Genomic DNA, 17,948 nt, shown 5'->3' with positions numbered 1-17,948 from the left:
TCTCTCCCAGTTCGGAGTTTTATGTAAATATAGTTGGGGTAGAAGCCATTTTACACAGAATGGCAGAAACTGTAGTTTGAGGTAGAAATTCCAATCTGGTTCACATCTGGGTCCAGTAGCCAGAATGAGAGTCTGCCTGGAATGTTTCTCAAATTTAGATGCCATTTCAGGTTTCTAACACATGCTACAAGAAAAATCAGTGAATATATGTGAAACCTGCTATCTGGTGTCCAAGCAATCACTCTGGGATTGCAAGCCGAGCCAATAAAGACAGCTTTGCTGTAAACCAGAAGCCTTGTTTTGTTCGGAATGTTCAGGTGTGAGCCTCAGGGCAAGTACTCTGATGCCCCAGTGTCTTTTCATATGGTGACCTGCATAAGGGAAGGGACTCAGGCAGATTCACCTCTATTCCCCAGCACCTAGCACTGTGTCTGACACTCCATGCATAAATGCTGCCAAAAAAATTGGCAGAGTGGGACTGTTTCTAGACCCCTCCAAATATGGCTTGGTGGGACAGCTCTTTATCCTCCATTTCTATGTGGTCATTCTTACCATTTTAAGTAATATAGTGAGGGGCTATAAATACCCCTTAACTAACACTGGTATCCTCTGACAGCATGTTCTATGTTCAGAGAAATTCTAAGACAAAGGAAAGTACCAGTTGTGCACACAACTAGTGACCCTCATGCAAAGAGAATAGCTATCTTCTCTGTTAAGATGTTTAAATATCTTAACATATTTCTGTTGTGCTTTATTTTTCTCAGTATATTCTAGGTTTTTTACTTTTCTCCTTTCTCTTCTCTTAAAGATATGAACTTCTTCACACCTTAAACTTTGATGCCGTCCGGCGACGTATGAGTGTAATTGTGAAGACTCAAGAAGGTACATATCTGAAAAGCTTGAATTTTTCTCTTTGTTGATTTGTAGGCTTATTGGTTGATTCACTCTTTCAGGAAAGAGAATCATTTCATGTAGTATTGTAGGATTAGTGAAAGTCATGCAAAGCAGTAGCTTTTGCATATGCCTTCATGTATTTTTTTAAGCACAGATGTTCTATTTACCAAATTGTTAGTGATAGAACCCTTGTTATGACAGGATGTGCCTTTTCTTGGTAGCAGAACCATATCCCTCTGCCCTGGGTGTTCGAACAGGAACTGAAAGGATGACTTTTATATGGATCGGGGTACTGACCAGTCTACCAGTAATGTTTACATGCAGCCACCCAACGTAGTTATGGTTTGGGATTACTAGTAGCAGAATCCTTGAGTATGGGAGTTGCTTCTTATCCCTCACTGACCTTCCTGGTTCCCCTACTGCTTGACACTCCCTGGAAACAGGTGAGGTAGAGAGGACTGAGGGCCTGGTTTCTGGGAAATGGCATTGCAGTTTCACTACAGAGCTCAGGTTCTTTGTTGAACAGAGTAAAGCTTGCCCTTTGCGGGGGAACTGGTACCATAATCCTGGGCTCCCTCATGTCTTTGGAGGCACCATGGTGGTTTGCCGTCTGCTCAGATTCTGCAAGACCCATGGGCGAGCACTCCTGCTTTATTCAAAGGCTCTCAGATATGTGTGTGTGTGTGTGTGTGTGTGTGTGTGTGTGTGGTATGCCCAGGTGGTTTGTTTTCTAAAAGTTCTTGATTTATTTCCCATTAATTTACTTTTTACTATTAAATTTTCTAAATTCCTTAATGTGAGAATGGGAGGATACAGGCAGATCCTTGGGGGAACATATCCCACTTTATTCATACTTTGTGGTATGATTGCATAGTCATGAAATTCGTCTTAATAAGTGACCATGGAGTTTGTCTTGTGAATTTTAAAATACTTTGGATGTGTAAGAATAAATGAAATTTAAAAAACCCACAACATTTCAAATACTTGCTATTATGTGTGCATGTCCACGTGTTCTACAGCAAATGGTGAAATGTCTGTGGAACTGGTCTACAAAGGTCATTGACTTCAGAGCTAAACTTTTTAATTTGTTGACCTCAATTGTTTCCCTTATAAGGATAAAGTGTCTGTCTTGTGCACAACTGTGAATATTTCCTGGGTGTGTGAAGTGATCTAAAGCTGCACTTATACCAGCATTCTAGAGAGCTATTCTCATCAGTAAAAACTATGAAGCCAGTGTTTTAAAAGCTGGTTAATATAGTTTATTGAAAATTATTTCAGCTTATTTGAGCTTGAGCTTTCTTCTTGACATCTGTAGATGCCATATGTATGTATACTCTAGACCATGACTTCACTGCATTTATTTTTTTTAAAGACATGGTATTACTCTGTCATCTAGGCTGGAGTGGCAAGATTATAGCTCACTGCAGCCTCGACATCCTGTGCTCAAGCAATCCTTCCACCTCAGCATCCAGAGTAGTTGGGACTATAGGCATGTACTACCATGCCCGGCTAATTTTTTAACTTTTAGTAGAGTCAGGGTCTTCCTATGTTGCCCAGGCTGGTCTTGAACACCTGAGCTTAAGTGATCCTCCCACTTCGGCCTCCCACAGTGCTGGGAATACAGGTATGAGCCACTGCATCTGGCATACATTTTCAGAAGAAATTCAGATGCAGCTCCTTGACACAAGCCCAGCCCTCCGTGAATTGGTGGGAGGAAGTATATTTTAACAGAGGTGCCTATTGTAAACTCTGGCTTATTAATTGTGTTCATAATGACCTGAAGAGGTGGTGCATGCCTTTCTGACAGACTAAAGGCCAAGATTTCTCATTCCATTTAGGTGAGTATTGCGAGGCATGCTCAGAATATATAACACTTGGGTGAGAGAGGCCGCTTTAAAAGTTACTCTTATTAAAACCACAATACCAGCCTTAAAATTCTAAGTCAAGTACTATGGTTCTTTATTTTAGGAGACATACTTCTCTTTTGTAAAGGAGCAGACTCGGCAGTTTTTCCCAGAGTGCAAAATCATGAAATTGAGTTAACTAAAGTCCATGTGGAACGTAATGCAATGGTGAGCCTATACTCCTTCCCCCACCAATAAGTAAGCAGAGAAATGCTGAAGATGACTATGTTTATTGGATTTCTGTTTAAATGACAGTTTAAATACATTTCAGCTTATTTTTGTGGTCTATGTTTTGTATTTGGGGATTTGATATTACTTTTTTTTATCTTAATATAAAACATCCTGGAGCAAGTTGCTGATCAGAATTTGCAGCCTTAAAGACTTTTCAATGACCTTTGTTAAAAGAACTGTTACTTCCTTTTTCTGAACCTAATTCAATGTTGCCTTTTCAGGTGTGGTTTGTTCATTTTTTCAAACTAAATAGGTGTCAGAATTTCTCTTTTGTACATATGGCTAAAGCAAGAGTATTTACAGAGTGTGGTTTTTTGTTTTTGGTTTTTTTCCAACTATTATTAGAATAACTACGGATCTCCTACTTTACTCCTAGGATGGGTATCGGACACTCTGTGTAGCCTTCAAAGAAATTGCTCCAGATGATTATGAAAGAATTAACAGACAGCTCATAGAGGCAAAAATGGCCTTACAAGACAGAGAAGAAAAAATGGAAAAAGTTTTCGATGATATTGAGACAAACATGAATTTAATTGGAGCCACTGCAGTTGAAGACAAGTAACTAGAAAATGATACTCTTACTATTTTAATGACCAGTGTTTTGGGTGTGATCTGCCCCAGATTAGTAATTTAATCTTGAAGTTTGAAATCTTTGGTTTAGTTTTATTGTTTAAGTGGGCTTAAAGATTTATTTATTGTAGTAAGTATGAAAAATTACACCAGATTTTGAGCTGTTAGTAGGAATGATTTTTAATTTTTAAAAATTTTTTTAAGCTTTTAATTTTTTTTTTTTTTTTTTTTGAGACAGAGTCTTGCTCTGTTGCCCAGGGTGGAGTGCAGTGGCACAGTCTCGGCTCACTGCAAGCTCCACCTCCTGGGTTCACACCATTCTCCTGCCTCAGCCTCCTGGGTAGCTGGGACTACAGGCACCCACCACCACGCCTGGCTAATTTTTTGTATTTTTAGTAGAGATGGGGTTTCACCATGTTAGCCAGGATGGCTTCGATCTCCTAACTTCGTGATCTGCCCGCCTCGGCCTCCCAAAGTGCTGGGATTACAGGTGTGAGCCACTGCGCCTGGCCAGTAGGAATGATTTTTAAGGTAAATTCATGTAACCTAGAAGAATGAATCAATTTTCACTAAGGTCTTTTGAATATTTACTAAGCTATCCATATATTTATGCACATATTATCAAATAGTCTTGACACGTGTAGGGAAGGGTACTGTAGCCATTGTTTGTGCTGGTGCCTAGATGAAGGGGTAAGATTTTGAGAGACAGATGAGCAGAAAGGAAATTTAAGGTAGAGTGAACAACATGAGAGCTTAATCTAACCTGGTTTAACAGACCAGAGTATGTTTTTGCATACTTTTTAATTTTATTTTTATTTTTATTTATTTTTATTTATTTATTTTTTGAGACAGAGTCTTGCTTTGTCACCCAGGCTGGAGTGCAGTGGCACAATCTCGGCTCACTGCAACCTCTGCCTTCTGGGTTCAAGTGACTCTTGTGCCTCAGCCACTGGAGTTGCTAGCTGGAATTACAGGCATATGCCACCACACCCAGCTAATTTACGTATTTTTAGTAGAGACGGGGTTTCGCCATGTTGGCCAGGCTGGTCTTGAACTCCTGGCCTCAAATGATCTTCTGCCTTGTCCTCCGAAAGTGTTGGGATTACAGGCATGAGCCGCCGTGCCTGGACTGCATACTTTAAAATAATATGCTTTTAACTTACAGGCTGACCGTTTTCAGACTTGATTGCAGGACACTGCCATTGATCTGCTTGAAATAATAAGTTTTAGATTCTTAATATTTTTGGAATTTTCTAAATATTACATATGAAAATTATGAGACTTAAAAAGTTACAAACATATATTTAGTCACATTAAAAGGTATTGAAATTCTAATGAAATTCATTTAGTCTGATTTCATTGTTATTCTGTGGCCAAGAGAAACCCGGAGGAAAGTATCATTTTTCTCTCCTTGCCTTTAAGAATTATAATTAAATTCTCATTCAGGATGATTGGCGTTCCTCTTTTTTTGGAGGGTGGGTCAGGGTTATACATTCAGGTAGTACATGTGCAGGTTTGTTATGTGATTATATTGTGTAATGCTGGGGTTTGGGCTTCCTTTGATCCCATCACCTAAGATACTAACATAATACTCAATGGGTAGTTTTTCAACCCTCGCTCCTCTCCCGTCTTCCCCCTTTTAGAGTCACCATTGTCTGTTATTTCCATCTTTATGTCCATGTGTACTGATTGATTAGCTCCCACTTATAAATGAGAACATGTGGTATTTGATTTTCTGCCTCTGAGTTATTTCACTTAGGATAGTGGCCTCCATCTGTATGCATGTTGCTGCAAAGGACATGATTTCACTCTTCTTATGGCTGCATAGTATTCCAGCAATCTTGCCTAATTGCTCTGGCTAGGACTTCAAGTACTATGTTAAATAGGAGTAGTAAGAGTGGATATCCCTGTCGTGTTCCAGTTTTTAGGGAAAATGCATTCAACTTTTGTACATTGAGTATGGTGTTGGCTGTGGGTTTGCGTGTAGGGTTCTTATTATTTTGAGGTATGTTTCTTCAATGCCTAGTTTGTTCTCAGGGTTTTTTTTTTTTATCATCAAGGTATGTCAAATTTCATTAAATATGTTTTCTGCATCTATTGAGATGATCATATAATTTTTGTTTTAATTCTATGTATGTGGCGAATTACATTTATTGATTTGCATATGTTAAGCCATCCTTGCATCCCAGGAATAAAACCCGTTTGATCTTGATGAGTTATCTTTCTGATGTGCTGCTGGTTTCAGTTTGCTAGTATTTTGTTGAGGATTTTTACATCTATGTGTTCATCATGAGTAATGGCCTATAGTTTTCTGTTTTTATTGCATCCTTGCCAAATTTTGATATTAGGATGATACTAGTTTTGTAGAATAAATTATGGAGGAATTCCTCCTCGTTGATTTTTCTTGGAGTAGTTTTAGTAAGATTGGTACCAACTCTTCTTTATATACATCTGATAGAATTCTGCTGTTAATCTCTATAGTCCTGGGGGTTTTTTTGATTAGTAGATTTGTTATTACTGATTCAATTTCATAGCTTATATAGGGTTTCTTTTTCCTCCTAGTTCAATTTTGGTAGGTTGTATGTTTCCAGGAATTTATCCATTTCATCTGTATTTTCCAGTTTGTGCTCGTAGATATGTTCATAATAGTCTGAGAATCTTTTGTATTTCTGTGGTATCAGTTGTGATGTCACCTTTGTCATTTCTGATCGTGCTCATTTGCATCCTCTCTTTTTCTTGGTTAATTTAGCTACTGGTCTATTTGTTTCACATTTTTGTTTCATTGATACTTTGTATGCTTTTTTTGGTCTCAATTTATGCTAGTTCTGCTACGATCTTTGTTACTCCTCTGCTAGCTTTGGGTCTGGTTTGTTCTTGTTTTTCTAGTTCTTTTAGCTGTGACATTAGGTTGTTCATTTGAGATTTTTCTGCCTTTTTGATGTAGGCAATTAGTGCTATAAACTTTGCTCTTAACACTGCTTTTGACATAACCCATAGTTTTTGGTATGTTCTGTCTCTATTTTCTTTTGTTTCAAAATTGTTTTTTTGGTTTCTGCCTTAATTTCATTGTTTACTCAAAAGTTATTCAGGAGCAAGTTGTTCAGTTTATATGTACTCATGTGGTCTTGAGAGTTCCCCTTGGTATTGATTTCTAATTTTATTTCACTCTGTTCAGAGAAGATGCTTGATATTATTTTGAGTTTTGAATTTCAGGAGACTTGCTTTATGACCAAGCATGTGATCAATTTTAGAGAATGTTCATGCACAGATGAGAAAAATGTATGTTCTGCACTTGGTGAGTAGAGTGTTTTGTAAATGTCTATTAGGCCCATTTGGTCAAGAGTCCAATTTAAGTCCAGAATTTCTTTGTTAGTTTTCTGCCTCGATAATCTGTCTTGTGCTATCATTGGGGTCTTAAAATCCCCCAATATTATTGTATGACTCTCTGTCTCTTTCCTTAGGTCTAGGGATGATTGTTTTATCAATCTGGACACTCTGATGTTGGGTTTATATATATTTAGGCTAGTTGAATCTTGTTGAATTGAATTCCTTTTCATTATGTAATTCCCACCTTGTCTTTTTATTTACTGTTGTTGATTTAAAGCCTGTTTTATCTGATACAGGAAGATCAAACCCTACTCCTTTTTGTTTTCCATTTGCATGATAGATCTTTCTCCATCCCTTTAGTTTTAGCTTGTGGCCATCATTATGCTGTCATCACGCCTGAGATGGGTTTGTTGAAGTTTTTGAGATGGAGTCTTGCTCTGTCGCCCAGGCTATAGTGCAGCCAGGATAGAGTGTAGCGGCGCGATCACGGCTCACTGCAACTTTCGCCTCCTGGGTTCAAACCATTCTCGTACCTCAGCCTCCTGAGTAGCTGGGACTACGGGTGCCTGCCACCACACCTGGCTAATTTTTGTAGTTTTAGTAGAGAAGGGGTTTCACCATGTTGGCCAGGCTGGTCTCGAACTCATGACCTCAGGTGATCCTCCTGCCTCAGCTTCCTTAAGTGCTGGAATTACAGGTGTGAGCCACCACGCCCGGCCTAACAGATGGTATTTTTGTACTCATTGTGCCAATCTGTGTCTTTTAAGTAGAGCATTTAGGCCATTTACATTCAAGGTTAATATTGATATGTGAGGTTTGTTCCTGTCTTAGTGTTGTTAGCTAGTTGTTTTGATAGTCTCAAGTATATAATTGCTTTATAGGATCTGTTAACTTTCTACTGACATATACCTTTATAGTAGCAAATATCATCCGTTTGTTTTCCGTGTTTAGAGCTCCTTCAAGCATTTCTTATAGGATAGGTTTGGTGGTGACAGATTCCCATAGCATTTGCTTGTCTGCGAAAAACTTTGTTTTTCCTTCAGTTAGGAAGCTTAGTTTAGCAGGATATAGAATTCTTGGCTGCAGTTGTTTTTCTTTAAGAAGGCTAAAGGCCAGGTATGGTGGCTTATACCTGTAATCCAGTGCTTTGAGAGGTTGAGGTGGGAGGAACACTTGAGCCTGGGAGCTCACAGCCAGCCTGGGCAGCATAGCGAGACCCCATCTCTACAAAATTTTTTTTTAGATAACTAGGCATGGTGACACATGCTTGTAGTCCCAACTGCTTGGGAGGCTGAGGTGGGAGGATTACTTGAGCCCAGAAGTTACAGTGAGCCATGACTGCACCACTGCTACACTTTAGGTGACAGATTGAGATTTTTGTCTCTTTAAAAAAAAAAAAAAAAAAAAAAAAGCCAAAAATACATCCCCAATCTTCTGGCTTCTAAGATTTCTGCTGAAAAATTCACTATTAGTCTGATGGGATTTCATTTATAGGTAATTTGTCCTTTTTATCTAGTTGCCTTTAAGATTTTTTTTGTTGTTGTTGTTTACCTTGGGTTGTCTGATGACTATATGCCTTGGTGATGGTCATCTTGTGTAGCATATAACAGTTGTTCTCTGAATTTCTTGTATCTGGATGTTGACCTCTAGCAAGGTTCAAGAAATTTTCCTGAATTATTCCCCAAATATATTTTCCATGTTGCCTTTTTTTCTTCTTCTCTCTCAGAAATGCCAAGAAGTTATAGATTTTGTTGCTTTACATAATCCCATATTTCTCAAAGACTTTACTCACGTTTAAATTTTTTTTTTTTTAATATGACTGGGTTAATTCAAAAGACTGCTCTTCAAGCTCTGCAATTCTTTCTTCTGCTTGGTCTAGTCTATTGTTAAGGCTTCCAGCTGTATTTTGAAATTGCTTTAGTGAGTTTTTCAATTCCAGGCGTTCTAATTGATTTGTTTTATTATAGCTATCCTTATCTTTCATATCCTGAATCATTTTTCTGGTTTCTTTGTGTTGGGCCTCAACTTTCTCTTAGATCTAGTTGAGTTGCCTTGCAAGCCATATTTTGAATTCCTTTATCTGTCATTTCAGACTTTTCATTCTGGTTAACCTGTATTATTACAGAGGTAGTACAATCCTTTGGATGTGTCAAGACACTGCCCAGCTTTTTGTACTGCTAGAGTTCTTACACTGATTCCTTCTCATCTGAGGGATCTGTTGCTTCTTATTTTTGAATTTGCTGTAGTTTGGATAAGACATTTTTTATTTTTTAGTTCTTTTTTCCCTTGAGGATATGACTGTGGTATATGTTGTATATGATTGTTTGGCTTTGTTTCTGGGTGCTTTCGGCAGGGCAAGGCTCTATATGGTTTCCTGGGTTGTGGATAGCTTCAGTGCAATGGCTTTCTCAGATGCTGTCGTAGTGATGTATTGGATGCAAGGGCCGACACACTGCCTCCCTCAGGGCTAAGGGTGTGGAGGTGTCAGAAAGCTTAGCACTAAACCCTTCTGGCAGCAAGTTACTTATTTGGGGGTGCAGTTCAGGCTTCAGTCCGGTAGGTGGAGCTTAAGAGTAAGAGTCAGTTCTTCCTCTGGGAGGCTGATGATGAGTGGAAGCGCCTATCCTGAGGGAAGGATGGTGGCAGGGGTTGGAGATCGGGTTGGGGTATGCCGAGGTCTTGGGGGAAGGAACGAGGAAGGGTGCACCAGCTCCTCATCCTGTGCAGATAGGGACATGATCCACTTCTCCATTATGCCCCTGTCGTGCTCACAATCTTCAGTTCGTATAGACTGTATCCTTTGGTTCCTGGTCACAGTGTGGCTGCAGATCGTGGATACATCTCTCTGATGGTTGCAACCAAAATGGGCTTTGGCCAAGACTTTACCCCAAGTTCAGAGCAGCAACTCTGCAGCTTACCTGTCTGTTGCTGGGATGCTGCTGCTCTGTGTAGGGAGTTGGAGTTGGGTCCCACCCTTTGTGAAAGCCCAATTGGCACGAGCTCATTTTCAGCAGGGGTAGAACCACTGTGAAAAAGGTGAAAAGTTTCTCCAGGTACATATGCGCTACCCTCCACTGGGAAGAACTGCTGCTGGCCGCATCAACAACAGTGTACAGGAGTGGGCACAGTGGGAAATGTCTCCATGACTGTTCCTGGCCCTCAGTGCTACCTCCTTTAGTGATTGTCACTGTGCCCACATTTCCTTTGTCCCAGGAGGGCCCTTAGCGGGCTGTGCTTACCTCCCCCTTAGGGACACTCCATGCTGAGGGATAGATCTCCAGGGATCCCATAGCTCCCTGGGGACTCACTGATCCCCCTGAGCTTGCCAAAGTCAGAGCAGATTGGAGTATATTTGCAGGGGATCTGATGGTATGATAACTCAAGGGCAGAGATTCCCCTAGGTATGGTATTGGCCCACCACAGCAGCACAAACAGAATGGTTCCTGCCCTCTAAGTTTGGGTCTGAGGGGAGTACTGACATGCCTGCATGAGCTGGCCACCTGGATCTCTGTCCCTGGGAAGCTCCTATATAGCCACTGATGGCGTTGCCCTAGGTAAGGAGGGAAGGGTTCCCCAGCAGTTTGATGGTCAGGACATTGTCACAGGGTGAGGAAGCAGAGAAGCATTTCCACCTACCCTTTACATGGGGCTTTGAGTTCCTCGGGGGACAGTCTCTGCCAGAGTCTCGCTACTTTCCTTTTCTGTATCCCAGCTTTCTCTTGTGGGCTCTCCAATAGGTCCTGGCTCTCTTCCTGCAGTTTTCAGTTCAGAAAATGTCCATTCACCAGTAACTTTGATCTTTTTTATGAGGACAACTGGCATCTGATGTCCCTAGTCAGCCATCTTGAAAACCCATGTTCCTGTTCTTAAAGTTCCTCAAGGATAGGGATTCACTAATTTCCTTCATCGTCTGATTAGAATGTTTGGACCTTTATACTTTGAATGATGTTAAGTGATGTTAATTGGTATGGTAAGATAGAACATAAAATGAAATATGCTAAAGTGACATTGAGTACAAATGTTTCAGAACATTTTAGCTTAGAATGATGATACTCAATTCTGCCACTGGATACCAGTTACCTCAAGGTGTCACAAACTTCAGAACCTCATTGTCTGAAATTTGCTTTAATAAGTAAAACTATGCCAGAGACAGCACTCAGAATGAGTAGGGGATGTATATGAAAGTCAACCGTGATAAGATGTCAGGACTCTAGAATTGCTGCGAATTATAAAAATATTCTCTTTAACAAGCCTTCCTGTAGAATCTTTGTCAGGAATTTTAGAAGATCACAAAGTTTCTTTTGTGTTCCCAGGCTACAAGATCAAGCTGCAGAGACCATTGAAGCTCTGCATGCAGCAGGCCTGAAAGTCTGGGTGCTCACTGGGGACAAGATGGAGACAGCTAAATCCACATGCTATGCCTGCCGCCTTTTCCAAACCAACACCGAGCTCTTAGAACTAACCACAAAAACCATTGAAGAAAGTGAAAGGAAAGAAGATCGATTACATGAATTATTGATAGAATATCGTAAGAAATTGCTGCATGAATTTCCTAAAAGTACTAGAAGCCTTAAAAAGTAAGAAAATACATTAGTTTCTTATATTTAGACATTGGTGCAGATGTAAATCACAGCTGCGCGTACAAAACGCTTCATTTTCTGTAATTTGTGATTTTCTGTTTGCAGGTGTTTTATCATTATAAGTTAAAATTGTCCCTGAGGACTTGACTAATGGCCCATCTGAGATTATTTGGCACTTTCCACCTTTTCTTTTAACTTAAAAGAAAACTGCACATTTCGGAAGGTTTAGAAAAATAGCTCAATTTTTAAATATTTAGAGTCTAGGTATTCAGTGTTGATATTCTGGCCTGGTCCATGTTAAGAAAAAAAATACTCCTTTCACAGTCTCTTAAACTGAATGTAATAAAATCAATCTCTATGACAATTTTCGTGCATTTTGAGGTTCTGGAGCCATTTTCTGTGCATTTTTATACCCCAGAGCTCCAAATGGAATCAAATACTTGTTAACGTGGCCACTTTATTTAGAGGACATGGCTGCTTTGACTCTGCTTTCAACTAGGAAGAACTTGTGGAACATGAAGGTGTCAGGGAAAGCCACTGATAAACAATAATTCAATGCCCAGAGATATATTTTCTATACTTCCCATTGACCAAGGGTGAGCCTTGTCTAAACCAGTTACTTGAATTTACCTTGGCCATAAGCAAATTGATTTCCTTTTTTGGAATGCCACTGGATGTGTCTGTACTAACTTGAAATATCCCTAAGCAATATTATTTTCAATTTCTTAAGCATACTTTATGTTCCAGGAACAGTGTTAAGGGCATTGTATGATAATTGTCATTTAATCATCATTAACAACCCAGTTAGGCAACCGTATTTTCTTCATTTTACAGATAGAGATCACACAGCTAAGAAGGAGTTCAGAAAGTCTATCCAATTTCAGATCCCATGCTTATAACAACTATGCTATATCTGTATCCTCATCTCTAATGTTTAAGCAAGCTTTAAAAATGAATAGCCTGCATTCATGAGGCTATGGCCAATTCTAAAGCAGCTGTTGTTGTTCTAGTACTTGGGCATCAATGAGAATAAATAGGTTTTTATTAATTGCCTATGAGAAACATTTTCCTTTAGCCAAATGGTACTTATAAAGACAGTCCAAAGTATGTGCATTTTACTTCTCCTTTTGTCTTAGTCTGCTTGAGCTACCATAACAAAATACCATAGATTGGGTGGATTAAACAGTAGAAATTTATTTTTCAGTTTTGGAGGCTAAAGTTCTGTGATTGGAGTGCCAGCATGGTTGGATTCTTGTGAGGGCTCTCTTCTGGCTTAGAGATGGCCGCCGTTTCCCTGTGTCCTCACATGGCAGAGAGAGCTCTGCTGTCTCTTCCTCTTATAAGGGCAGTAATCCCATCATGGAGTCCCCACCTTCATTGACTCATCTAAAGTCAGTGTATTCGTCTGTTTTCACACTGCTGATAAAGACATACCCGAAACTGGGAACAAAAAGAGGTTTAATTGGACTTAGAGTTCTGCATGGTTGGGGAGGCCCAAGAATCATGGTAGGAGGCAAAAAGCACTTCTCACATGGCAGTGGCAAGAGAAAAATGAGGAAGAAGCAAAAACAGAAACCCCTGATAAACCCATCAGATCTCATGAGAGTTAATTCACTATAACGAGAACAGCACAGGAAAGACCAGCCCCCATGATTCAATTACCTCCCCCTGGGTCCCTCCGACAACACATGGGAATTCTGGGAGATACAGTTCAAGTTGAGATTTGGGTGGGGACATGACCAAACCATATCATTCTACCCCGGCCCCTCCAAATCTCATGTCCTCACATTTCAAAACCAACCATGCCTTCCCAATAGCCCCCTAAAGTCTTTCAGCATTAACCCAAAAGTCTATAGTCCAAAGTCTCATCTGAGACAAGGCAAGTCTCTTCCACCTATGAGCCTGTATAAAATCATAAGTAAGCTAGTTATTTCCTAGATACAATGGGGGTACAGGTATTGGGTAAATACAGCCGTTCCAAATGGGAGAAATTGGCCAAAACAAAGGGGTTAGAGGGCCCATGCAAGTCTGAAATCCAGCAGGGCAGTCAAATCTTAAAGCTCCAAAATGATATACTTTGACTCCATGTCTCACATCCAGGTCGTGCTATTGCAATAGGTGGGTTCCCATGGTCTTGGGCAGCTCCACCCCTGTGGCCTTGCAAGGTATAGCCTCCCTCCTGGCTGCTTTCACGGGCTGGCATTGAGTGTCTGCAGCTTTTCCAGGTGCACAGTGCAAGCTGTCAGTGGATCTACCATTCTGGCGTCTGGAGGATGGTGGCCCTCTTCTCATAGTTCTACTAGTCAGTGCCCCAGTAGGGACTCTGTGTGGAGGCTCCGACCCCACATTTCCCTTCTGCACTGCCCAAGCAGAAGTTCTCCACAGGGGCCCCATCCCTGCAGGAAACTTTTGCCTGGGCATCCAGGTGTTTATACATACACCTTCTGAAAGCTAGGTGGAGGTTCCCAAACCTCAGTTCTTGACTTTGTGCACCCGTAGACTCAACGCCACGTGGAAGCTGCCAAGGCTTGGGGTTTCCACCCTCTGAAACCACAGCCTAAGCTCTACATTGGCCCCTTTCAGCCACGGCTAGAGCAGCTGGGACACAGGGCACCAAATCCCTAGGCTACACACAGCACGGGGACACTGGGCCTGGCCTATGAAACCCCCTTTCTTCCTGGGCCTCCCGGCCTGTGATGGGAGGGGCTGCTGTGAAGGTCTCTGGCATGGCCTGGAGACATTTTCCCCATGGTCTTGGGGATTAACATTAGGCTTCTTGCTTGTTATGCAAATTTCTGCAGCTGGCATCAATTTCTTCTCAGAAAATGGGTTTTTCTTTTCTATCACATCGTCAGGCTGCAAATTTTCTGAACTTTTATGATGTTTCCCTTTTAAAATGGAATGCTTTTAACAGCACCTAGGTTACCTTTTGAATGCTTTGCTGCTTAGAAATTTCTTCTGCCAGATACCCTAAATCATCTCTCTCAAGTTCAAAGTTCCACAAATCTCTAGGGCAGGGACAAAATGCCACCAGCCTCTTTGCTAAAACATAACAAGAGTCACCTTTGCTCCAGTTCCCAACAAGTTCCTCATCTCTATCTGAGACCACCTCAGCCTGAACCTTACTTTTCATATCACTATCGGCATTTTTGTCAAAGCCATTCAGCAAGTGTCTAGGAGGTTCCAAACTTTCCCACATTTTCCTGTCTTCCTGTGAGCCCTCCAAACTGTTCCAGCCTCTGCCTGTTACCCAGTTCCAAAGTCACTTCCACAGTTTTGGGATCTCCTCAGCAATGCCCCACTCTACGGGTACCAATGTACTGTATTAGTTCGTTTTCATGCTGCTGATAAAAACTTACCCAAGACTGGGAAGAAAAAGATTTAATTGGACTTACAGTTCCACATGGCTGAGGCCTCAGAATCAAGGCAAGAGGCAAAAGGCACTTCTTACATGGCTATGGTAAGAGAAAAATGAGGAAGAAGCAAAAGCGGAAACCCAGTAAACCCATCAGATCTCATGAGACTTCACTCACTCTCACGAGAGTAGCACAGGAAAGACCGGCCCCTATGATTCAGTTACCTCCCCCTGGGTCCCTCCCAAAACACATGGGAGTTCTGGGAGATACAATTCAAGTTGAGATTTGGGTGGGGACACAGCCAAACCTTATCAGTCAGTTACCTCTCAAGGTCCCCACCTCCTAATACCACAACACTGGGAGTTAAGAGCTTCAACAGATAAATCTTGGGAGAACACAATTCAGTTTATGACAGACGCAAATCCCATCATTAGGGCCTCACCCTCTAAAGGTGCTATCTTCAAATACAATCACATTGAGGGGTAGTGCTTCAACATGAATTTGCAGGGGAACACAATTCAGTCTATAGCACCATTCAGCAGCCCTGAGGACACTTTTGTAAAAGCCAGGGCTTATGGAAAACTTAATGTACTATCACTGTCTCAGATCAGCCCATCTTCCTGAGTTGGGCACAGTCTTTACTTACTTACACAGGGTTCAGACTCAGTCACCTTTGCCAGCTTCTGCTCCTTTGCCCTTTCCCCTTCAAATCAGACCCCAAGCCATATTCATACTCCCATTCTCACCTCTAGTGCCCCACCCACATCAGAGGCCTAGTACCTCATGCATGAAATCCCTTAAGCCCCTCTGCCAGATGAATGATCTTTAAATGAAGCACTGTCCATGTCACAGTTCCGCTCTGAAAACTTTGGTGGTTCTCCATTACCCACAGATTCAGGCCACACCAAAGGCCTTAAGTGACCTTTTCAGTGTGCTTTTCCAGTGCACCCCAACATAACATTCTATTACTTCACCTCTTTTGTCTCTGTTTTTCAAGTCCTACTTTAGATACTGCACCTCACAAAGAATCCACTATTCTCTCCTGTGTGGATGTGTCTCAGTAACTGGGCATTAGCCATGGATTATCTTGTTTGATTGGGTAGTTCTCTCACGTATGCTTCTATCAGTCTAAGGAGATGTTCTATTCTCCATAAAAAGATTAGTCCATAATTCTTTGTATTTCTCTATATAGTGTGCTTATAGTTGGTGTTCGCAAGTTATTTCTTCATTGGTTATTGAGTTGCTGTTTTCAGCCCCGTAAGTAAGCTATTAATATATGAGTAGGGGGGCAAAGAAAGAGAACACATCATTGATGTCTCTTTATTTAGTGAATAAAATTATACAGCAAAATATGGGTAAGTATAAAATGTTACGGTATTAGCAGTATACACTGAAGAAATATGGAATAAAGGAATGATGAGGTATATTAGGCCCTCACTACTCAAAGCTTTTTAGAATGGCAACTCCATTGTCACTGGGCAGCTTTTTAGAAATGCAAAATCTCACATCACACCTAACGAATCCGAATTTGCAGTTTAACAAGATTCCCAGGTGATTCCTTTGCACATTAAACTTTGAGTAGCATTAAATTAGATAACAATCTGTGAGATCCTGCTTTGTCGAACGCTTCCACTGCAGTGGTTGTCAAATGGCATCCAAGATTCCCCAGAGCAAAACTTGAATAACCACTCGTTTGTTTCCTAATTGAAAAATAAAAGTTAATTGGCAGAATTTTCTCAGTTGTTAGTTTTACACTATATTTTTCTTAAATACTTGGCACCTGTTACACATTTGTCTTTCCTGACACCTAACACCTCTTAGTCCTGGCTACACATGAGAACCACCTAGGAAGCTTTTACTATATATATATATATATATATATATATAAAACCAAGCCCTGGCCAAGGTACTCTGATTTAATTGGTCTGGGGATAGGCCCCAGGCATGGGCAATTTTTAAAGCCACCCAGATGATTCGAATGGGATGGCTAGAGAACCACTAAGCTAGTATGTAAAATGATACATTTAAAGAAAAAAAAAACATACATATATATATGTTTGCCCCAAAGCCATTTGTCTTTTCCCTGTATTGTTAGGGAGTTTCAGACTAATTGATGATTTGTCTTCATAGCAGAGTTTAACTAATTGATTTTATTTCCAAATACTCACTATATGTTTCTTAAACAGAGGCAGGCTGCTTAATATCTTTATTTTCTAAACATCAAAAAAAAAGTTTGTAATTATTAGAGGCAGTTGCTTCTTTAGAGTGAACAGGTTGAGGAACCAGATTGACCCCTTATCTAATTTAGAAATCTATCATAACTCCAAGGCTTCTTTCTTTTTCTAATCAGACTCAGAAATCTTTTCCCTCCACATTTTGAATTCCAGTCAAGACTTATGCTGCACCCCAGGTAACTGTGAACATTAGTTAACGTTCCATTCTGGATACTTCTGTACACATATGTGGAAATGTTTATTTTTTAAAAAATTATTTCTTCTTCAAAGGGCCATTATTACAAATCTTTTCCCATTTTGAATTAAACTTATGCTGCACCTTGTTGTCCCCTCAATCTGGCTATCCCAGTTCCTCACCTTCCAGACTTTTTTCTCTGATGAGTGCTTTTTGCCTGCTGTCACTGCTCCTAGATCCCTTATGACATTAGCTCTGTGTGTTCTTTCTGCTCTTCTTACTCCCTTGGCTTGCCTGCAGGTAGACCTGGCCCATCCCTTGTGTAGTCTTCCATTCTCTTTCTCATTTCTCGTTTGTTCTTGATACCATCAATTATATCCTCCTTAAAATTATCCTTTGATGGTCTCTGTGATGGTCCATGGTCCTAACATTTTATTTGTCAACGTAGTGACTTTTTATTAGATCTTAAAATTTTCTTCCTCAGACCAGTATGGTTTTTCTTTTATATTGTTCTTGTTACCGGTGCCATTTTTCTCTTGCTCCCTATGTCTCAAAACTACTTTTGATCCTTCTCATCTCCCTCTATATATAGTCACCATGTTCTGTTGGTCCTACCTTTTGTCATAGCTCTCATTTTGATGCCATCTTTCAAAACCTTTTACTGCCCAACTAGTCCA

At 40.5% G+C, this 17,948-nt stretch overlaps 1 protein-coding gene across 1 annotated transcript in view; it reads left to right on the top strand.

The window, feature by feature from the left end:
• LOC126946749 (phospholipid-transporting ATPase IG) overlaps positions 1-16,708 on the top strand; it is a 159,714-nt gene extending 143,006 nt beyond the window's left edge. The window contains exons 16-19 of the mRNA XM_050777417.1: positions 809-882; positions 2,863-2,966; positions 3,406-3,587; positions 11,240-16,708. Of these exons, the coding sequence (XP_050633374.1) occupies positions 809-882; positions 2,863-2,966; positions 3,406-3,587; positions 11,240-11,507 (628 nt within the window). The 3' untranslated portion in view covers positions 11,508-16,708. The remainder of the gene's footprint in view (positions 1-808; positions 883-2,862; positions 2,967-3,405; positions 3,588-11,239) is intronic.
• Positions 16,709-17,948: the final 1,240 nt, after the last annotated feature.

This window comes from Macaca thibetana, chromosome X (genome assembly GCF_024542745.1).
Source record: "Macaca thibetana thibetana isolate TM-01 chromosome X, ASM2454274v1, whole genome shotgun sequence".
NCBI lineage: Eukaryota > Metazoa > Chordata > Mammalia > Primates > Cercopithecidae > Macaca > Macaca thibetana.
The sequence above is the reverse complement of the archived record's forward strand: the minus strand, read 5'-3'. Positions and strand labels throughout refer to the sequence as shown.